This window comes from Pecten maximus, chromosome 11 (assembly GCF_902652985.1).
Source record: "Pecten maximus chromosome 11, xPecMax1.1, whole genome shotgun sequence".
NCBI lineage: Eukaryota > Metazoa > Mollusca > Bivalvia > Pectinida > Pectinidae > Pecten > Pecten maximus.
In genome coordinates, this window is record NC_047025.1 from 25626671 (window position 1) to 25651586 (window position 24916).

The window sequence follows — 24916 nt, forward strand, 5'->3', positions numbered from 1 at the left end:
ATCAAATGTTCTTTTGGTAGACCAAACGTTCTTCTGGCATATCAAATGTTCTTCTGGTAGATCAAACATTCTACTGGTAGACCAAACGTTCTTTTGGTAGATCAAACATTCTTCTGGTAGACCAAACATTCTTCTGGTAGATCAAATGTTCTTCTGGTAGACCAAACGTTCTTTTGGTAGATCAAACGTTCTTGTGGTAGATTAAACATTCTTCTGGTAGACCAAACGTTCTTCTGGTAGATCAAATGTTCTTCTGGTAGACCAAACGTTCTTCTGGTAGACCAAACATTCTTCTGGTAGACCAAACGTTCTTGTGGTAGATCAAACGTTCTTCTGGCATATCAAACGTTCTTTTGGTAGACCAAACATTCTTCCGGTAGACCAAACATTCTTCTGGTAGACCAAACGTTCTTCTGGTAGACCAAACATTCTTCTGGTAGACCAAACGTTCTTCTGGTAGACCAAACATTCTACTGGTAGACCAAACATTCTTCTGGTAGATCAAACGTTCTTCTGGTAGATCAAACGTTCTACTGGTAGACCAAACATTCTACTGGTAGACCAAACATTCTTCTGGTAGACCAAACGTTCTTCTGGTAGATCAAACGTTCTTCTGGTAGACCAAACATTCTACTGGTAGACCAAACGTTCCTCTGGTAGATCAAACGTTCTTCTGGTAGATCAAACGTTCTTCTTGTAGATCAAACGTTCTTCTGGTAGATCAAGCGTTCTTCTGGTAGATCAAATGTTCTTCTGGTAGATCAAACGTTCTTCTGGTAGACCAAACGTTCTTCTGGTAGATCAAACGTTCTTCTGGTAGACCAAACATTTTTGTGGTAGATCAAACGTTCTTCTGGTAGACCAAACGTTCTTCTGGTAGATCAAACGTTCTTCTGGTAGATCAAACGTTCTTCTGGTAGATCAAACGTTCTTCTGGTAGATCAAACGTTCTTCTGGTAGACCAAACGTTCTTCTGGTAGATCAAACATTCTTCTGGTAGATCAAACGTTCTTGTGGTAGATCAAACATTGCTCTGGTAGATCAAACATTCTTCTTGTAGATCAAACGTTCCTTTGGTAGATCAAACATTCTTCTTGTAGATCAAACGTTCCTTTGGTAGATCAAACATTCTTCTTGTAGATCAAACATTCTACTGGTAGATCAAACATTCTTCTGGTAGATCAAACATTCTTCTGGTAGATCAAACATTCTTCTGGTAGATCAAACGTTCTTGTGGTAGATCAAACCTTCTTCTGGTAGACCAAATGTTCTTCTGGTAGACCAAACGTTCTTGTGGTAGACCAAACGTTCTTCTGGTAGACCAAATGTTCTTCTGGTAGACCAAACATTGGTCTGGTAGGCCAAACTTTCTTCTGATAGATCAAGCGTTCTTCTGGTAGAGGAATGAACAAGTGACCTTTTAGAACAATACAATATTCATTATACCCCTGTGCCAATTTGTGTGTTAATTACTAGGCTTCTCATCTGTTTAAATACAAAGTGTTGAATGAATATTTAAAATAATTACTCAGGTAAAATATCAATCAATTACCACCGTATCTTCTATCTAAATTTTCATTACAATAAAAGTAACATTCTAATTAAGATGTTTAGCAAGGTTATTAAAGATTTCCTTCGTAATATCAAATATTTGCTGGGTTTTTTTTCCGATAAGCTTTCCTGTCAGATGATAGGACAGCTGTACAGTAATTAATTCATTTTATGATGATAACATTATACAATGATTGCCTTGTTGTGAAAGATGATTTTTGTTTTCCCCACGATTAATCGTGTTTTACGAGGACATAGCTACAACGGAACAAGATTAATTGAGCGGAAACAAAGAATTAGGCTTTCCTGTCACTAACTTCACTATGATAAAGGAAATAGATTTTTTTATTATGCTGAATTAGAACAATATATAGAGTATCAGGCTTCTGAGCAATTGTTATTAGTCACAGAGATAGGGCACATTTTAATTGTTCTTTGGTTTAAAGAGGATCTTAATGAGGAAAATATGACCATGAAAGATCAAGCATGTAAGGATCAAAAATCCTCTATTTTATTTCCCTATCATGTGATCAGTATAATCCAATCAGATTATTTGTTAGATAATGACACATATTAATGATAAGGTTTCTATGGAGATTTGATTAGTTTCTACTGAGGAAATTTTTTCTGGGTTTCTATTGAGCTAAACTTTTAGTAGTTGTTCAAGTTGAAGTTTTTTATTGAGCCTATAAGCATTCATCATCGAAAAACCGACCGTCAAAAAAAACCGCCACAATTATGTGAAACATTAGTGTTGCACAAACAACTGTTGTAATCCTATGATGTGAGTATTAAACTCGTCAAAAAACTTAGTAAATTACAAAATATGCAATTGTAGGTAAAGGCATGTACATGTACAGCTGGTCGGGTGGCACAGTGGTAACACACTTGACTGTCACCTACATCGTAGGCGGATTTCCTGATCAGACATGGAAAAAAAGGTCAGGAGTAACCTTCGTGACATTGTGGGTTTTCTCTGCATGGGTACTCTGGTTTCCTCCCACACTAAGACCCCTTGCGCACTTCCAGCCGGGCCAACAACCATGATTAATATAAGTTCATATAACAATTCTTGTATAATAGATAAAATTTACAGTATAAGTTGATAATTCATGTTCACAATTGTTGTAAAATAGATAAAGTTTACATGTTAATGAATATACTGTGTATATTGTAAATATATAAGCCAAAGAATGTAATACATAACATAAGTTTTATAAATTGTACCGATGTAGATCGATGTTGATAATGTAATTTGTTATATAATCTACAAATAAACACAATATCAGACAAGTACATTGGAGAGTCAAAGGCGACAGTTGAAACACACTCTTATACATAACATGTTATTCTGTCCTGGCAGTGGTTTTTACTGCGTCAAAATATTACATTTATCAGGAGTTTAGCCTTAATGACCATTCCGTCCCCTGTTGTAGCCAACTGTTATTGTTATTTACACACGTACTCGAGGAGCGCCAAGGCTGAAATATTGTCCCAGAGGTCGAGTTATATTGGTGGTATTTCCAGTCATTACTCTGACCGATTTATCTAGTTTGTGCTTCAGATGATCATCACCTTGTTTGTCTGTACCGTAAGTGTTATTTTCTTACTCGAAAATTCATCACACGACTTTTCGTGTAAAGGTCAAGGACATGGATATAAAACCAGCTGTTTGGATCATTATGAAATCCAAAATGGTTGCTATATGTTATCCGACTGACAAACTTTTAGCTTAAACTGGCATAAATCAATTGTGATTCTATGCCATATCTGTTCTCAGAGTACAAAGTGAATTTTTCCTTTGAAAACTACTTGTCCAGAAATGCTGAATGGATTTGGATTACCTTTGGTATGAACATCTCTGGGTCAAGTGTATATGAAATGGGTAACAATGAACAAATGTGTCCCAATTTTAAACTCTTTTATATGGCAAATGCAGAGGCTGAAATATTTTGAAATTCTGCCATGGTTCTACCAGGCCAAATGTCCAGCCTTTATGTCAATAAAAACAGTCTTTACAGGTGCAGATATAGGCTGGAGATATGATCAAGTCCCTGTGTCTCAAACTAAATGTGTTGAAATCAATAGGTCTACTTTGTTTTGATAAACTTAATTATACACGAAATTTGTGCAATGAACTTTATATGAACTTGAAAAACTGCCTACAGCACACACTTTCTCATTTCATAACATTGACTTATTTTATGTCTTTTTATTTAATATCATAGCGGTTTCTGTATATCTATTTGTGTGAGTGGAAATGGAAATATTGAGGTCACGTAAGGACATTTGCCTCACCATTAGTAATTGAGAATTCTGACTAATCAATAACATGGAGTAAATAAAGGGAGAATCCTATATATAGAACCAGGTCAGGCAGGTATACAAAGACATGGAATACAAAATTTCATCAACTTGTAAGTTAATGAAACAAGGTACTCTGGTAAGCTAGACTTTCAGGTCAGGGCATCTAAGGTGCAAGTACAGTAATTGCCAAATTTGGTACAAAATTGTCAAAATTTACCAAAAGCTAAAATTGTCATAGCAAGCTTTGTTTTTGGAAGTATTACCAGGGCTCTGACATAGCTGCAAAGTACATACATTGTAGCTCTGGACAACAAACCGACAATGTCTGATCGATGGCAGCCAAGACACTGGGCATCTGTGCTGTTTGTATGTTCTATGATAAAATACAGTGTTTATACCCCCGCAACGAAGTTAGGGGGGTATACTGGAATCAGGTCGTCCGTCCGTCTGTCTGTAGACGCATTTTGTCCGGACAACTCCTCCTAAACCGATGGGCCAATTCCGATGAAACTTCACAGAAATATTAATGACCATGTGTAGATGTGCATGCCACTTTATTTTTCTCAAAATTATGGTTGCTTTGGCAACTGGTCACTATAAACAGGTTTTCTGATAAGAACCATAACTTTAAGTTTGTCCGGACAACTCCTCCTAAACTAAATGGCCAATTTCAATGAAACTTCACACAAATATAGAGGACCATGTGTAGATGTGCATGCCACTTTATTTTTCTCAAAATTATGGTTGCTATGGCAACTGGTCACTTTATTTATAGAAGTCATACTTTTTTGTGTTTACAGAAATGACACAGTTGATGTGCACTACAGAAAGTTGACAAGTTGAATAGGAACAGACACAAACAGTTGGACTTTAGAATAATTTTCCAACATGGATTTCCTACGGAGGCGTTTATCTCAAGGAGGAAGTAGCGATGAGGAACAGAGATCTTCATCGTCAAGTATTTCCGAGGGAACGTCCAGATTTTTCAGCTCTGTCGTTGCAAAAAAGAATGGATTGTTGAACAATATTTCCTCAAAGATTGAAAATGTTGGAGCGCGTCTAACAAAGTCTTCTAGCAGTAGCTATGACTCCAGCAGTGGTGAAAATAGTCCAGCATTTCTCCCAACCCCAACTAGTGAGAAATCAAAAGATTTGTTGTTTCCTGACCATGATAATTATGATACAAAATCTGTAAGTTCTTTTGCCTCAACTATAAACCCAAGTGTTCAAATTCAATATGGCCGTGATCGCCATGACAGCTCTTCAGGATATTCTGACAGTAGTGGAAATGCTGACAACCACTCTTTATCAAATATGAACATGAGCTTTGAGGAGCCTCTCTATTCTCCAACAGGTAAAAGGCCTGGGGATACCATTGAAACACAATATGATCATCAATTCATAGAAAAAAGTGCAAATGAGCGAAATGAAAAGGACAATGTTCAATATAATAATGGAAATAACCATCAGGTTGTAGCAGACGTACATGTTGACCAATCAAATTTCATTGATAGACATAAGATTAGTGCTGCACATATAAAAAGTCCAACGTCACCTTGCATATCTTCCCCTGATTCAGGAAAATCAACACCTTCTGAAGTTTTCAGCAAAAATGGATCCCGACCAAGGGCACCAAAATTTACGACGACAAAGCGTAGATCAAGCACTGTGGATGAAATGCTTTTTGACGATTATGTCCCACAACCAGAGGAGATTGAACATAATGACGAAGTTGCAGATCAGGTGGGAGCATTGGTAGAACCAGACTCCAAGAGTTCAAACCGGAGGAGTTTGATCCCTCTTGGAGATCTCATGTCATTCGATGATGATCAGGAGAGTGAAAAAGATTTGTCAAACCACAGACAAAAGATTGAGGCCACCAGCGTAGATAGGAATACACAGGATGTGTCTACCAAGCAGGTCTCTCTTGATCAGAGTGTCAGTAGTATAGAAAGTTCTGACTGGGGAGGTTACGATCAGCAGACTAGTGTTGACTCCTCAGAGAACGACTTCGGGGGATATCAGGTACGACACCGGACTGGATCAATGGGGTCGGAGAACTCTTGGAGCTCTTCTTACAGTATAGAAAGCCAGCCTGATGACATCACGTTGGAGTGTATGAGCTTCATGAAACAGTTTGTTGAGAAAATCTTCAATGTCAGGTAAGTTTTGTACAGTGTTAGTATAACAGTACAGGTAAACTGTATAGGTAAAATTCAAGATGTTTTTGTACAGACATTTGAGGTACCACTGTATACTATGTTTATAACCGACAGTGATGTTGACTGTTATTAAAACTTGAATAAAGTGTTATCAACATTGTATAAAGTTCCTATAAGTATAGTTTAGTATAGCTTTTTCATATTTCTTTATTTTTGTAAATAGAAATATAACGATTGGAACATGTGGTGGGCTGGAGTAGTACGTTACTTATACACATGTATATCAAACTGTGCTTTTCTTCTGTATATAACATTATAGTTTTAAAAAGTTTTCGTTGGGCCGTTCTGTAGATATATAAGTACCGTAACACACAACTACAGGTAAATTTCAGTCAATCTCTTTAGCTCAAAATTGTTTATTTGATGATTAGTATCTATTTTTAAATCTTGCTAACAAGTGTCGTCTGCTATTCATCGTTTTTGTTTGTAACAGATGGCTGAGCACATGACATGAGTTGAGGTCATGCATGTAGCCTTGAACCGTATCTATTATAATAATATTGTCAATAAGAAAGTATGACAGTTAAAAGCATTTTGACAGATAATATAGATTTAAATAATTCTGTAGAGGTGCTAAGTCTTTATTTGAAAAGGTCACGTTCCAGGTCAGCAGGTAAAAGCTGAGACCGTCAATATATACAGGTGTTTGAAAACTATCAATTGTATCTCAATACACAATTTACACATGTATAGGTATATATATGGCAGGTTTTATTGTACATGTGATAAAACTACCCAGGGCAGTTTCCTTTACTTATGTAATTGGTAGAGCAGCACACAATGAGTTAGCTTGGTCATTTTTATCTCATATGAGTGCAGACAGGAGCAATTTACTAATCTACACAATCTTATCTGAAGATCAAGGACAAATCTAACATATTTTCAAATAAAGGAGAAGAGAGTGATTCATCAGATTTCAATTTCAACATAGAGCATGATAAATTAGATTTTCAATGTCTCCACTCTGGGTCAAACTGGACCTTTGGATTAATTATTACGTCTTACGTTCAACCGATCAAGTTAAAGAGATATTTTCTCTAACCGAGCAGTATATTGTAGCCGGTATTTACCAGGTTTACATATTATGTGCGATAAAGATTATTCCCTATTGGTCAGCTGGTAGAGTCTGGTCAGGACCAGAGGTGCTTAGTATGCTAATTAATCAAAGTTCTTTGACTGATTCTGAAGCACTCACTGATGTTGACGTCATACTATTGGTCTGAGATTATATTGACATATCATCAACTGAACCTGCTGGTTTTTGGATGGAAGTTGGTTCCAATTTCCATTCATATGTTATTTAAAATGCACCAAGGGTCAGGATAGTCCCCAGCTCATGAGGAAGATGAAAAACAAAATGACACATTGTGAACTATCTCCTTCTCTCCTATGTCAGTATTATCTTATTTCATCTGCAAAAAACCTTTCCTGATTTCCTTTTTAACACAGTTTATAAAATTCTACATGTTTTACCATTACTTCAATTTGCCTCAATGGTATGATTTTGCCTTTGTGCACTTTTTTTTTTTTTTTTTAGATTAAGTCAAACTTCATAAATATCATGTTTGATGTTGAAAGTGTCAAAACATCCCTGGAGTAATAAAAACATTGATTTCTATTTTATTGCACCACACAAAAGTTTATTTTATATTGCTAGTCAATGTTTATTTATGAAACAGACTATTCTGAATATTTTCATATTGTTGGAGATATTATTCCCATACTGCAAGTTTTTTAAACATATAAAAATGTTTATTTCCATATTGATGAAATACCTGTACTTAAACAGACGACTGTATCAGATGGATGGATCATACAGCAAAAGTAGATATACAGGGGTTCCATCCCTCCCCTACCCCCTCTCAACCCCAAAACACCATGGTAGATCTAGGGAGATTCCATTCCTCCCCTACCCCCTCTCAACCCCAAAACACCATGGTAGATCTAGGGAGATTCCATTCCTCCCCTACCCCCTCTCAACCCCAAAACACCAGGGTAGATCTAGGGGGGTTCCATTCCTCCCCTACCCCCTCTCAACCCCAAAACACCAGGGTAGATCTATAGGGGGGTTCCATTCCTCCCCTACCCCCTCTCAACCCCAAAACACCAGGGTAGATCTAGGGGGGTTCCATTCCTCCCCTACCCCCTCTCAACCCCAAAACACCAGGGTAGATCTAGGGGGGTTCCATCCCTTCCCTACCCGAAGGGCAAGTGAGCTTATGCTGTGGTGCGGCGTCCGTCGGCAGTCCGTCCGGCATCAACTTTTTATTTAAACAACTTCTTCTCAATAACCAAGAGGCCCATGGACTTGATATTGGGCCTGTAGCATGCTGGGATGAAGGGCTACCATGTTTGTTCAAATAAATGACCTTGACCTTCATTCAAGGTCACACGGGTTAAAAAGGCTATAATCTTCCAACGACTTCTTCTCAATAACCAAGAGGCCAAGGAACTTGATATTGGGCCTGTAGCATGCTGTGATGAAGGGCTACCAAGTTTGTTAAAAAAAAATGACATTGGCCTTCATTCAAGGTCACATGGGTCAGAAAGGCTATAATCTTCAAAAGACTTCTTCTCAATAACCAAGAGGCCCAGGGACTTGATATTGGGCCTGTAGCATGCTGGGGTGAAGGGCTACCAAGTTTGTTCAAATAAATGACCTTGACCTTCATTCAAGGTCACATGGGTGAAATAGGCTATAATCTTCGAACGACTTCTTCTCAATAACCAAGAGGCCCAGGGACTTGATATTGGGCCTGTAGCATGCTGGGGTGAAGGGCTATGAAGTTTGTTCAAATAAATGACTTTGATCTACATTCATGGTCACAGGGGTGAAATCGGCTTAAATCTGTAAACAATAATTTTGCGATAGCCAAGAGTCTCTGAAACCTGATATTAGGCAAATATTATGCTTGAATGGACTAGAAAATTTATTGATATGAAAAACCAAGCATACACTGATATTTGAATAAAGAGGTAATCAGCATAGTATGTGTAGAAATGACATCAATCAACTTCAAAGTTGGTGTAGAGACAGGTGAGCGATACAGGCCCATTGGGCCTCTTGTTTTGAGTGGCTATACTGACGATTAGAACATGAAAATTGGTTTAAATCTCTTGACCTATCGGTCTCAAGTTAAAACCAAATTTCATGTTCTAATCGCCAGTATAGCCACTCAAAACAACGTATTATCCCCTAATTATACCAAAAAATAATCAGTAATGATGATACTCAAAACTGAACTGAAGATATGAAATATCATTTTTATCACAAACCCCTGTGATCCCGGTCGCTCAATTGATACGATTCCAAGTCAAAGTGTTATTGACAGTTTCTTTTAGAAACTCTTGGAAACAGTTGGCGTGTACATTTGTTGATATTTTCGTGTTGTGAGCAATCTTGTTTTGCAGAATTTTATCTATTTCTGCTTCTTCGACTGCATGAAAACATTTGCGTTTCTGTTCGTCTGCCATTTGTAAATAACTGGAAGGGAGACAACTCCTCGCAACAGAATGTAGGGGTCGCGATGGGGGCACACGGTCCAGGGAGATATGATATTTATCTCCCTGGCTCACCCGCCTCAGGGTGATACGATGTTTTGTCCCCCTTCCACATGATGCGTTTCGGCTAATCACAGGCACTGTTATAAACATGAGGTATAATAATATGATGTCGTTGGTCTCACAATATGACGTCGTTGGTCTCACAATATGACATCGTTGGTCTCACAATATGATGTCGTTGGTCTCACAATATGATGTCGTTGGTCTCACAATATGATGTCGTTGGTCTCACAATATGACGTCGTTGGTGTCACAATATGATGTTGTTGGTGTCACAATATGATGTTGTTGGTGTCACAATATGATGTCGTTGGTGTCACAATATGATGTTGTTGGTGTCACAATATGATGTTGTTGGTGTCACAATATGATGTCGTTGGTCTCACAATATGATGTCGTTGGTCTCGTAATATGATATGTCGTTGGTGTCACAATATGATATGTCGTTGGTCTCACAATATGATGTCGTTGGTGTCACAATATGATGTTGTTGGTCTTACAATATGTCGTTGGTCTCACAATATGGTGTGGTTGGTCTCACAATATGATGTTGTTGGTGTCACAATATGATGTTGTTGGTCTCACAATATGTCGTTGGTCTCACAATATGATGTTGTTGGTCTCACAATATGATGTCGTTGGTCTCACAATATGATGTCGTTGGTCTCACAATATGTCGTTGGTCTCACAATATGATGTTGTTGGTCTCACAATATGATGTTGTTGGTCTCACAATATGATGTCGTTGGTCTCACAATATGATGTCGTTGGTCTCACAATATGATGTCGTTGGTCTCACAATATGTCGTTGGTCTCACAATATGATGTTGTTGGTCTCACAATATGATGTTGTTGGTCTCACAATATGATGTTGTTGGTCTCACAATATGATGTCGTTGGTCTCACAATATGATGTCATTGGTCTCACAATATGATGTCGTTGGTCTCAAAATATGACTTGATTAAAATAAAAGTAAACTCATCGTTATTTTTGATACAACCAATGAGTACCTATATGTGTCTTATAGGAGTCTGAAAAAACGTTATATCATATTTAACCTCAAATAAACCCCTCGTCTAGTGTAAAATCTTAGCAGAAAAGTTTGAAGAGGGCATATATTTGTAAACCACTTTTAATTTACTGTTTTAAAATTGGAGATTCTGCAGAAATAAAGAAGGGGCTTATTTGTGGGCAGGAGCTTATTTGTGGGCAGGGGCTTATTTGTGGGCAGGAGCTTATTTGCAGATAAGTACAGGGGTATTGTGTTGTCAATCAAACTGATTGTAAATCTATCACACAGTATGTCTTCCAATGTTACAATAAATGTTGGTATTTAAGATTTGATGATGTGATCATGTTATACACCAAATACAACGGACACAACAATAAAACCATCACAGCTAATATCTATCTGTGTTTTAATACAATATCTGTCTGCAAGTGGACATCCTGGTTGTCAGTGGTGACCTGAAAAACAGCTGATCGGAAATATTCCATTTCCGGAGTTAGGATGAAATGACAACCACAAATAGCTCCAATCAATATTGACAGATTCTTATACGTGTTTGTTTTTCATGGTTGGTTTTTCGTAATGAGATCAGTTTACACATGTTGTTGGAGTATTGATTCGTGTCCCTAATCCCTGCACGTGTTGTTGGAGTATTGATTCGTGTCCCTAATCCCTACACGTGTTGTTGGAGTATTGATTCGTGTCCCTAATCCCTACACGTGTTGTTGGAGTATTGATTCGTGTCCCTAATCCCTACACGTGTTGTTGGAGTATTGATTCGTGTCCCTAGTCCCTACACGTGTTGTTGGAGTATTGATTCGTGTCCCTAATCCCTACACGTGTTGTTGGAGTATTGATTCGTGTCCCTAATCCCTACACGTGTTGTTGGAGTATTGATTCGTGTCCCTAATCCCTACACGTGTTGTTGGAGTATTGATTCGTGTCCCTAATCCCTACACGTGTTGTTGGAGTATTGATTCGTGTCCCTAATCCCTACATGTGTTGTTGGAGTATTGATTCGTGTCCATAATCCCTACACGTGTTGTTGGAGTATTGATTCGTGTCCCTAATTCCTGTTTGTGATGGGAACAGTAACCATTCTTTCATGTTTTAATAGGCTTGTTTGTCTCGACATGCTGTGCATTATTGATAGTTGACAATCTCACATGGATTTTTAATAAATGCAGATATTGCTACAATTTGTGTGCTTTGCTTCCAGTGTAACTGGACTTAATCTCCCGTCCTATTTCTTTGGCTATAAAACCGATCAAAGTTTTTATATTTAGATGAAGTTCTGGCACCAGATCTGCAGAGACAAATTACCATAATTTTTGTGTATATATTCACGCCTGCAAGCTGTATGATTTAAAACATTAAAAACTGCCCTCTGCTGGCTATCTGATGAAAACTGCAGGCTATCTGACGAAATATTTTCCAAAAATCATAAAAACTGCGGGCTATCTGACAAAATGTTTTCCAAAAATCATTAAAAACTGTGGGCTCTACAATACTTGTCATATTGTCAAGTTAACTTTTTGTGTTTCCCTGGTGTACTATCAGGTGACAATATTGCTGTTAAATTATGTTCGAAATATGAAAGGTATATTTACCTGTATGTGGAGATAAAAGTAAGAACAACCGACAAGTATATCTAGAAATACATTAATGAACAGTCATCTACGCAATACAGGTCTCAAATGTGAGAGCTGTAAACACACACAGCGAGTGCTTTTCCTGATAGTGAATGTGTACTTAATTACGTACCATACAACCCGCGGGCAAGCTCCAGAGCGGACAATCTGAAGATTTCAAATTATAAAAAACATTATTTTGACTTGTGGGGGCAATCTAAAGGTGCATGCAATACACAAGAAATTACGGTATGTTTTATTTCCAGTATGGGATATCCTATGTCGTAAAACTAGGTTAATGTGACCTACTTATTGACCCATTTAGGACATCATGGGAACATCCTAACAGATTCGAGGGGTTATTAGATTTACATACCAAAATCAATTTGACCATCTATTGACCTACCTCTTTAGGATATCTATTGACAACCTTGACTTTGGTATCATATCACATATGATATGACAGGTAAGATCTTTGGCATTAGTGTTTGATCAGATTCCAATATTTGATCACAGCCACCTATTTCTTGAGTTATAACTCAACAAAATATTTAGTACAGAGCATAGACTAGGTTACTCATTCCATGTAGGATCACCCAAATTAGTCACGTAGTTTCAGGGCGACAGAATGTTGCACCATATTACATACATGGATTGCTAAGACTTTTTTCTTGTGTAGGTAATACAATATATTGGCATTTCTTTTTGATGTAGATACAGGTTCAGCTAGAACAAGCCATAAAATGTGTATGATGCTTCAGTTACTGGTGTTGCCCTGTCACACCTCGTCAAGTTTGTGTATTCTGTCACACCTCGTCAGGTATATGTACCCTGTAACATTCGTCAAGTGTGTATGTAGCCTCAGTGCTTTAAAGTTATTTTCTATTAGAATAAAAACAACATCCACTCTGCATTCCCCTGCTCTGCCAGTACATTGAGCATGTCATTCTGGTGAGATAATTTCTGAGAGAATGCCTGGTCAACAGTATCATTATAGCCAGTCCTGTATGAGAGACATGATTGAAACTGGAATTGAAAATAAGCCACAAAGTCTTCGATCAGTCAGATAGATAAGTGCCTTTGAAATTGTAAAAACATCTTTTAGCGTTGTTTTATGTAAGTTCCCGATGCTCTGCGATGGTGAAGCTTGTCTAATGTCACAATGCTATTTACTTGTATAAACTGGTTTCCACTGGTTCAGTCTATACAGACACGTTCGGTGAAGGATGGGAAAGACATCTTCCATTGACTGTGTGATAGCATGACAGCTGTGTCTTCTCGACAGAGTTATACAGTACTGCCTTATATAGAGGACACTATAGTCTGGTAGTGTTGTCGAGGGGTGGCATAGTACCAGAACCTCAGGGCGCTATGGTCTGATAGTGTTGTCGAGGGGTGGCATAGTACCCGAACCTCAGGGCACTATGGTCTTATAGTGTTGTCGAGGGGTGGCATAGTACCCGAGCCTCAGGGCACTATAGTCTGATAGTGTTGTCGAGGGATGGCATAGTACCCGAACCTCAGTACACTATAGTCTGGTAGTGTTGTCGAGGGACGGCATAGTACCCGAGCCTCAGGGCGCTATGGTCTGATAGTGTTGTCGAGGGATGGCATAGTACCCGAGCCTCAGGACACTATAGTCTGGTAGTGTTGTCGAGGGATGGCATAGTACCCGAACCTCAGGGCGCTATGGTCTGATAGTGTTGTCGAGGGATGGCATAGTACCCAAACCTCAGGACACTATAGTCTTATAGTGTTGTCGAGGGGTGGTATAGTACCCGAACCTCAGGGCGCTATAGTCTGATAGTGTTGTCGAGGGGTGGCATAGTACCCGAACCTCAGGGCACTATAGTCTGATAGTGTTGTCGAGGGGTGGCATAGTACCCGAACCTCAGGACACTATGGTCTGATAGTGTTGTCGAGGGATGGTATAGTACCCGAACCTCAGGACACTATAGTCTGGTAGTGTTGTCGAGGGATGGCATAGTACCCGAACCTCAGGACACTATAGTCTGATAGTGTTGTCGAGGGATGGCATAGTACCCGAACCTCAGGGCACTATAGTCTGATAGTGTTGTCGAGGGGTGGCATAGTACCCGAACCTCAGGGCGCTATGGTCTGGTAGTGTTGTCGAGGGGTGGCATAGTACCCGAACCTCAGGGCGCTATGGTCTGATAGTGTTGTCGAGGGGTGGCATAGTACCTGAACCTCAGGGCACTATAGTCTGGTAGTGTTGTCGAGGGATGGCGTAGTACCCGAACCTCAGGGCGCTATGGTCTGATAGTGTTGTCGAGGGGTGGCATAGTACCTGAACCTCAGGGCACTATAGTCTGATAGTGTTGTCGAGGGATGACATAGTACCCAAACCTCAGGGTGCTATAGTCTGATAGTGTTGTCGAGGGGTGGCATAGTACCTGAACCTCAGGACACTATGGTCTGATAGTGTTGTCGAGGGATGGCATAGTACCCGAACCTCAGGGCGCTATGGTCTGATAGTGTTGTCGAGGGATGGCATAGTACCCGAGCCTCAGGACACTATGGTCTGATAGTGTTGTCGAGGGATGGCATAGTACCCGAACCTCAGGACACTATGGTCTGATAGTGTTGTCGAGGGATGGCATAGTACTCGAACCTCGGGACACTATAGTCTGGTAGTGTTGTAGAGGGATGGCATAGTACCCAAGCCTCAGGACACTATAGTCTGGTAGTGTTGTAGAGGGATGGCATAGTACCCAAGCCTCAGGACACTATGGTCTGATGGTGTTGTCGAGGGATGGCATAGTACCCGAGCCTCAGGACACTACGATCTGGTAGTGTTGTTGAGGGATGGCATAGTACCCGAACCTCAGGACACTATGGTCTGATAGTGTTGTCGAGGGATGGCATAGTACCCGAGCCTCAGGACACTATAGTCTGGTAGTGTTGTAGAGGGATGGCATAGTACCCAAGCCTCAGGACACTACGGTCTGATGGTGTTGTCGAGGGATGGCATAGTACCCGAGCCTCAGGACACTACGATCTGGTAGTGTTGTCGAGGGATGGCATAGTACCCGAACCTCAGGACACTATAGTCTGGTAGTGTTGTCGAGGGATGGCATAGTACCCGAGCCTCAGGACACTACGATCTGGTAGTGTTGTCGAGGGATGGCATAGTACCCGAACCTCAGGACACTATGGTCTGATAGTGTTGTCGAGGGATGGCATAGTACCCGAGCCTCAGGACACTATAGTCTGGTAGTGTTGTCGAGGGAAGGCGTAGTACCCGAGCCTCAGGACACTATGGTCTGATAGTGTTGTCGAGGGACGGTATAGTACCCGAGCCTCAGGGTATTATGGTCTGGTAGTGTTGTCGAGGGATGGCATAGTACCCGAACCTCAGGACACTATGGTCTGATAGTGTTGTCGAGGGATGGCGTAGTACCCGAGCCTCAGGACACTATAGTCTGGTAGTGTTGTCGAGGGATGGCATAGTACCCGAACCTCAGGGCGCTATGGTCTGATAGTGTTGTCGAGGGATGGCATAGTACCCGAGCCTCAGGACACTATGGTCTGATAGTGTTGTCGAGGGATGGCATAGTTCCCGAACCTCAGGACACTATGGTCTGATAGTGTTGTCGAGGGATGGCATAGTACTCGAACCTCGGGACACTATAGTCTGGTAGTGTTGTCGAGGGATGGCATAGTACCCAAGCCTCAGGACACTATGGTCTGATAGTGTTGTCGAGGGATGGCATAGTACCCGAGCCTCAGGACACTACGATCTGGTAGTGTTGTTGAGGGATGGCATAGTACCCGAACCTCAGGACACTATGGTCTGATAGTGTTGTCGAGGGATGGCATAGTACCCGAGCCTCAGGACACTATAGTCTGGTAGTGTTGTCGAGGGATGGCATAGTAAACGAACCTCAGGACACTATAATCTGGTAGTGTTGTCGAGGGATGGCGTAGTACCCGAACCTCAGGACACTATAGTCTGGTAGTGTTGTAGAGGGATGGCATATTACCCGAGCCTCAGGACACTATGGTCTGATGGTGTTGTCGAGGGATGGCATAGTACCCGAGCCTCAGGACACTATGGTCTGATAGTGTTGTAGAGGGATGGCATAGTACCCAAGCCTCAGGACACTATGGTCTGATGGTGTTGTCGAGGGATGGCATAGTACCCGAGCCTCAGGACACTATGGTCTGGTAGTGTTGTCGAGGGACGGTATAGTACCCGAGCCTCAGGGTATTATGGTCTGGTAGTGTTGTCGAGGGATGGCGTAGTACCCGAGCCTCAGGACACTATAGTCTGGTAGTGTTGTCGAGGGATGGCGTAGTACTCAAACCTCGGGACACTATAGTCTGGTAGTGTTGTCAAGGGATGGCATAGTACCGGAGCCTCAGGGCACTATAGTCTGGTAGTGTTGGCGAGGGACGGCATAGTACCCGAGCCTCAGGACACTATGGTCTGATAGTGTTGTCGAGGGGTGGCATAGTACCCGAGCCTCAGGGCACTATAGTCTGATAGTGTTTTCTTGGGACGGCATAGTACCCGAGCCTCAGGGCGCTATGGTCTGATAGTGTTGTCGAGGGACGGCATAGTACCCGAGCCTCAGGGCGCTATGGTCTGATAGTGTTGTCGAGGGACGGCATAGTACCCGAGCCTCAGGACACTATGGTCTGATAGTGTTGTCGAGGGATGGCATAGTACCCGAACCTCAGGACACTATGGTCTGATAGTGTTGTCGAGGGACGGCATAGTACCCGAACCTCAGGACACTATGGTCTGATAGTGTTGTCGAGGGACGGCATAGTACTGGAGCCTTAGGGCACTATGGTCTGATAGTGTTGTCGAGGGCTGGCATAGTACCCGAACCTCAGGACGCTATGGTCTGATAGTGTTGTCGAGGGACGGCATAGTACCCGAACCTCAGGACACTATGGTCTGATAGTGTTGTCGAGGGATGGCATAGTACCGGAGCCTCAGGGCACTTATAATAGTCTGGTAGTGTTGCCGAGGGGTGGCATAGTACCCGAGCCTCAGGACACTATGGTCTGATAGTGTTGTCGAGGGACGGCATAGTACTGGAGCCTTAGGGCACTATGGTCTGATTTTGTTGTTGAGAGATGGCATAGTACCCGAACCTCCGGGCACTATGGTCACTTAATGTTGTCGAGGGATGGCTTATATAATACTCCAGCTGGATGTGAGTATTCCATCACAGACAACACTTTCAGGCCAAAGTGCCGCAAAAAGAAGGCAGTAATCTTTTAAGTACATCTCACTTACATTTACTCTGTTTATTTCAATATTCAGCTGAATATTTCACCACTGGCGGGCCTGTCAGTGTCAATCATTTTCAAACATGTAGTCAATATTATGTCATATATGATGCATTTAGGACTGATATTTCTGCAAAGGAAACAACAGTGAAGTATTTACCATCATAAGGACTGTAACCGACTGATGCCACTGCCTGAGGAAGAATTAACAAATTCTGCTTTGACCTTTTAAACCTTTGACCTTGGCAGTAAATGGTATTGTTGAACATTTGTTAATGAAGATACAGCTGATCCCAGGCTATGTTTCTCACTTTCAGAGTAAATTAACAGGAAATAAAGTCAAACAAATTATGTACAACAATTTTGGGTCAGGATAATTTAGGAGGATCACAGCAGACTTTATTTGTTATTTAATCTTATTTCGGATCGCGAGATTTTATTTATAATGTACAAATATCGTTTTAAAAACATGTCCAAAGTTGGTTGTTTTGTTGGGATCATTTTCAATTCAAACTCATTAAGTATAATGTGTTTTTCTCGGGACATTTTCTTGTTAAAGTCTTTCAGATAATCAATGAATATGATCGAAGTCATCCATGCCTTTTGTGAACATTTTGGATGTTGGCCGGCATATTCTCTTATTTCTTGTTTTTGCTTCAAGCTTTCAAGGATTATACCTGGGGACTACTGTAGTTGCAACACCCACTAAAACAAGCACATTCCCATACAAGTTACTGAGGCATGTAGGCTTATAGCATGAAATATCCTCTCATCAAATAGAATTCTCTATGCAAACTGCCATAATAAAATAACAATTAGCTGGTATGGTGAGCTACAGTGATTAATCAATTTCTGCGTTGGCTTCCATATTTAGAGATCACTAAAACCCTCTAGCTGTTCTAGGAAAGACCATGTAAACCTTTTCAGGAACCTTCCCTTTTCATTACTCCTCTCATTATAATTACCCATAATGCTTGCTGACCTTTGCCATATCAACTTCCTTTCCACTGTCAGATCGTGGCAGCCTGGCCCTGCTAGTGAGTGCAGTGACAGCACTTGTCTCCACTAGCTGATAAAGTGGCTGTCATTAACGACTTTAATTAAGAATAGCATGTAATAGTTTTTAGGCGATATGTTGTCACTGCAGAACACACTAGACAGGGCACATGACAGCAAAGAATGTCAGCGGCGCCTGCAGAGGCAGGCACTGGACCTCACTATCACATGCATGCAACATATACCAACTACATGCATATATCCATTGTATACCTAGATATATCATGTCATATGGGAGTTGGAATCACAAATAAAACTGTTTTACAGTTGTATTTAAACACTATTTCCAAATATAGCAGACTCCCAATGTTGACTTCATAATGTGTTTTCATTGCATGAAAGAAACTTCATGAATATTTCATAAGGTTCAAACCAAATTCTTTGACGATGAACACATTGGAGTATAATAGATATAAATACAGGCTGAAAAATTCTAGAAAATAACCATCAACAGTAGAATTTGCCTCCTGAGATCATCCTTCCTGTTTATAACTTGTCTCAGAGAAAACTGGCAGCAGAACCTTCTATGAGAGTCCAATCTTTATGTCTCTACAGTAAAACCTAAGGAGAGGCCATTCTGTCTGTCTTTACAGCAGAACCTTCTTTGATAGACCACTCTTTATGACTGTACAGAAGATTTTCTATTAGAGCTCATTCTTTCTGTCTGTACAGCAGAACGTTCTTTGAGAGACCATTCTTTTTGTCTGTACAGCAGAACCTTCTTTGAGAGACCATTCTGTCTGTCTACACAGTAGAACCTTCCATGCGAGCTCATTCTTTCTGCCTGTACAGCAAAACGTTCTTTGAGAGACCATTCTGTCTGTCTACACAGTAGAACCTTCTATGAGAGCTCATTCTTTCTGCCTGTACAGCAAAACGTTCTTTGAGAGACCATTCTGTCTGTCTACACAGTAGAACCTTCTATGAGAGCTCATTCTTTCTGCCTGTACAGCAAAACGTTCTTTGAGCGACCATTCTGTCTGTCTTCACAGCAGAACCTAGCCCCTGTGAGAGACTATTCTTTCTGTCTGTACACCAGAACCTTTCCAGTCTCTACAGACAAAAACCTGCTCAAAGAGGCCACCCTTCCAGTCTCTGCAGTATGACCTGTGTTAAGAGGCCACACGTCCAGTCTCCACAGGCTAACTTGCTCTAAGAGGCCACCCTTCCAGTCTCTGCAGTATGACCTGTGTTAGAGGCCACACGTCCAGTCTTCACAGGCTAACTTGCTCTAAGAGGCCACCCTTCCAGTCTCTGCAGTATGACCTGCACTAAGAGGCCACCCATCCAGTCTCTACAGTATAACTTGCTCTAAGAGGCCACCCTTCCAGTCTCTACAGTATAACCTGCGCTATGAGATCACCCATCCAGTCTCTGCAGACAGAAACCTGCTCTAAGAGACCGCCCTTCCAGTCTCTACAGTATAACCAGTGCTTATAGGTCACCCTTCCAGTCTCTGCATTATAACCTGCCCTAAGAGGTCACCTTTCCTGTCTCTACAGTATAACCTTCGCTAAGAGGCCACCCTTCCTGGAGTCTCTACAGTATAACCTGTGCTAAGAGGCCATCCTTCCAGTCTCTACAGTATAACCTGCATTAAGAGGCCACCCTTCCAGTCTCTACAGTATAACCTGCACTAAGAGGCCACCCTTCCAGTCTCTACAGTATAATCTGCCCTAAGAGGCCACCCTTCCAGTTTCTAGGGTATAACCTGCACTAAGAGGCCATCCTTCTAGTCTTTACAGCCTAACCTGCACTAAGAGGCCACCCTTCCAGTCTTTACAGTATAACCTGCACTAAGAGGCCGCCCTTCCAGTCTTTACAGTATAACCTACACTAAGAGGCCACCCTTTGAGTATATACAGTATAACCTGCACAAAGAGGCCACCCTTCCAGTCTCTACAGTATAACCTGTACTAAGAGGCCAACCTTTGTGTATCTACAGTATAACCTGGATTAAGAGGCCACCCTTCCAGTCTATACAGTATAACCTGCACTAAGAGGCCACCCTTCCAGTCTTTACAGTATAACCTGCACTAAAAGGCCACCCTTCCAGTCTTTACAGTATAACCTGCACTAAGAGGCCACCCTTTGAGTCTATACAGTATAACCTGCACTAAGAGGCCGCCCTTCCAGTCTTTACAGTATAACCTCCACTAAGAGGCCACCCTTCGAGTCTCTACTGTATAATCTGCACTAAGAGGCCACCCTTAGAGTCTATACAGTATAACCTGCACAAAGAGGCCGCCCTTCCAGTCTTTACAGTATAACCTGCACTAAGAGGCCACCCTTCGAGTCTCTACTGTATAATCTGCACTAAGAGGCCACCCTTAGAGTCTATACAGTATAACCTGCACTAAGAGGCCACCCTTCCAGTCTTTACAGTATAACCTGCACTAAGAGGCCACCATTTGAGTCTATACAGTATAACCTGCGCTAAGAGGCCACCCTTTGAGTCTCTACAGTATAACCTGCACTAAGAGGCCACCCTTTGAGTCTATACAGTATAACCTGCATTAAGAGGCCGCCCTTCCAGTTTCTACAGTATAACCTGCATGAAGAGGCCACCCTTCCAGTCTCTACAGTATAACCTCCATTAAGAGGCCACCCTTCCAGTCTTTACAGTATAACATGCACTAAGAGGCCACCCTTTGAGTCTCTACAGTATAACCTGCATTAAGAGGCCACCCTTAGAGTCTATACAGTATAACCTGCGCTAAGAGACCGCCCATCCAGTCTTTACAGTATAATCTGCCCTAAGAGGCCACCCTTCCAGTTTCTAGGGTACAACCTGTGCTAAGAGGCCATCCTTCTAGTCTCTACAGTATAACCTGCATTAAGAGGCCACCCTTAGAGTCTATACAGTATAACCTGCACTAAGAGACCGCCCATCCAGTCTCTACAGTATAACTTGCTCTAAGAGGCCACCCTTCCAGTCTCTACAGTATAACCTGCGCTATGAGATCACCCATCCAGTCTCTGCAGACAGAAACCTGCTCTAAGAGACCGCCCTTCCAGTCTCTACAGTATAACCAGTGCTTATAGGTCACCCTTCCAGTCTCTGCATTATAACCTGCCCTAAGAGGTCACCTTTCCTGTCTCTACAGTATAACCTTCGCTAAGAGGCCACCCTTCCTGGAGTCTCTACAGTATAACCTGTGCTAAGAGGCCATCCTTCCAGTCTCTACAGTATAACCTGCATTAAGAGGCCACCCTTCCAGTCTCTACAGTATAACCTGCACTAAGAGGCCACCCTTCCAGTCTCTACAGTATAATCTGCCCTAAGAGGCCACCCTTCCAGTTTCTAGGGTATAACCTGCACTAAGAGGCCATCCTTCTAGTCTTTACAGCCTAACCTGCACTAAGAGGCCACCCTTCCAGTCTTTACAGTATAACCTGCACTAAGAGGCCGCCCTTCCAGTCTTTACAGTATAACCTACACTAAGAGGCCACCCTTTGAGTCTATACAGTATAACCTGCACAAAGAGGCCACCCTTCCAGTCTTTACAGTATAACCTGCACTAAGAGGCCACCCTTTGTGTATCTACAGTATAACCTGCATTAAGAGGCCACCCTTCCAGTCTATACAGTATAACCTGCACTAAGAGGCCACCCTTCCAGTCTTTACAGTATAACCTGCACTAAAAGGCCACCCTTCCAGTCTTTACAGTATAACCTGCACTAAGAGGCCACCCTTCCAGTCTATACAGTATAACCTGCACTAAGAGGCCGCCCTTCCAGTCTTTACAGTATAACCTCCACTAAGAGGCCACCCTTCGAGTCTCTACTGTATAATCTGCACTAAGAGGCCACCCTTAGAGTCTATACAGTATAACCTGCACAAAGAGGCCGCCCTTCCAGTCTTTACAGTATAACCTGCACTAAGAGGCCACCCTTCGAGTCTCTACAGTATAACCTGCACTAAGAGGCCACCCTTAGAGTCTATACAGTATAACCTGCACTAAGAGGCCACCCTTCCAGTCTTTACAGTATAACCTGCACTAAGAGGCCACCCTTTGAGTCTATACAGTATAACCTGCGCTAAGAGGCCACCCTTTGAGTCTCTACAGTATAACCTGCACTAAGAGGCCACCCTTTGAGTCTATACAGTATAACCTGCATTAAGAGGCCGCCCTTCCAGTTTCTACAGTATAACCTGCATGAAGAGGCCACCCTTCCAGTCTCTACAGTATAACCTCCATTAAGAGGCCACCCTTCCAGTCTTTACAGTATAACATGCACTAAGAGGCCACCCTTTGAGTCTCTACAGTATAACCTGCATTAAGAGGCCACCCTTAGAGTCTATACAGTATAACCTGCGCTAAGAGACCGCCCATCCAGTCTTTACAGTATAATCTGCCCTAAGAGGCCACCCTTCCAGTTTCTAGGGTACAACCTGTGCTAAGAGGCCATCCTTCTAGTCTCTACAGTATAACCTGCATTAAGAGGCCACCCTTAGAGTCTATACAGTATAACCTGCACTAAGAGACCGCCCATCCAGTCTCTACAGTATAACCTGCACTAAGAGACCGCCCTTTCTCTTAATAAAAGTCACTTCTCTTTACTGTAAATTAATTATTGTTCCCAGCTAAGTAGCTTTAGTATGTACATTGTATGTACATGTATTGTGAACCAAAGCATTAACAGGTGACATTTGCTTCAACTAATGTTTATGATATATTTAAAAACTAGAAATCTTGTTGTGAATTACTGCAAGCTAAAGGTAAGAGGAAAAAAAATGATATTGAAAGGCATGTGTAATTGCTGCTTTCTTGGGGATTAAAGGACAATCAAGACAACAATGGGTAATCTGCATATCTTTATTGTTGTGCGGGTGGAGCAATAATAAGATGGTTGTGTTACATTTTGTTAGCTTGTAGATATCCAAGAACAACAGAGAACACAACAATAGTACGAAACGGAGATGAGTTGTCAGTGGTAGAGTGCTCTGCCTGTAGTTATAGGTACAATGCCATTGCTTTAATTTCTGACTGTTACAATGTTATCAACTTAACTTAGTTAGCTCTGAGGACAGGCACCAGCTGCTTCTATATTCAGATCATAGTTCATATATAATTTAACATAAGATATAACAATCGCTTCACCAAAATTATCCAAACTGTTTTCAAAAGTTACTAATTACGAATGTGTTCACAGATCTTCAACCAGCCAGGGTCTCCACATTGAGATCTCTGTAACCATATACCCTAGATACAAGTTTGGCATAGTGTTGAATAGTTAAAAGGGTTTGCTTTTCAGGTCCATAGGGTGAAAGGTCATGTGATCTAATCCTGAAAATAGAATTATAATCATGCTTAACTTTCTATGCAAGAATGTCTGTTCTTTACGACCTATCATGACCATATTTGGTAAACTGGTTGATTGTGGGAAGGAGTTGTATGAGATTACTTTCATTTATGCAGGTCAAAGGTCACGCGATCTAGCAGTTACTTAAAAAATCAATTTAAGTGTTTCCCATTTCTCTCAGAGACTTAGCTCCACTGATCCTATCTAAATGAAGCTTTGCATAGTAAGAATAATGGTGTGGGTCTGGTCATAATGTAAACATGAAGATCGCACAAGGCCATTCATAGCAACCAAACCAAGATTTCTGTTAAAGTTTGAACAATATCTGATTTTGATATCAAAAACTGTTGCTTACCAAATTAAAAGTCTTCAACAAACATTATCTGTGAATGCTGGCAATCACTGTATCTATTTTTTCAAGATTGTCATCAATAGAAATTGTTCATTGATAATGACACTGATAACTTTTAAAAAGTCAACAAATTGTTTGCTTCCATTAGGTAAAGATAGAGAAAGTAGATATTACCATAGTAGAGCATGGGATTGATCACTGTGGAGGATCCTATACACACTTGTTACTATCACTGTAGAGGATCCTATACACCCTCATGTTCACACTTGTTACTATCACTGTAGAGGATCCTATACACACTCATGTTCACACTCGTTACTATCACTGTAGAGGATCCTATACACCCTCATGTTCACACTTGTTACTATCACTGTAGAGGATCCTATACACCCTCATGTTCACACTTGTTACTATCACTGTAGAGGATCATATACACCCTCATGTTCACACTTGTTACTATCACTGTAGAGGATCCTATACACACTCATGTTCACACTTGTTACTATCACTGTAGAGGATCATATACACCCTCATGTTCACACTTGTTACTATCACTGTAGAGGATCCTATACACACTCATGTTCACACTTGTTACTATCACTGTAGAGGATCCTATACACACTCGTTACTATCACTGTAGAGGATCATATA

At 41.3% G+C, this 24916-nt stretch overlaps 1 protein-coding gene across 2 annotated transcripts in view; it reads left to right on the forward strand.

Moving 5' to 3' along the window:
• The window catches only part of LOC117337363, a 90209-nt gene that overhangs the window by 42712 nt on the left and 22581 nt on the right, over nucleotides 1–24916 (forward strand). For both annotated transcript variants that reach the window (XM_033898321.1, XM_033898324.1), the window contains exon 2: nucleotides 4659–6020. In XM_033898321.1, the coding sequence (XP_033754212.1) occupies nucleotides 4747–6020 (1274 nt within the window). In that variant the 5' untranslated portion in view covers nucleotides 4659–4746. The remainder of the gene's footprint in view (nucleotides 1–4658; nucleotides 6021–24916) is intronic.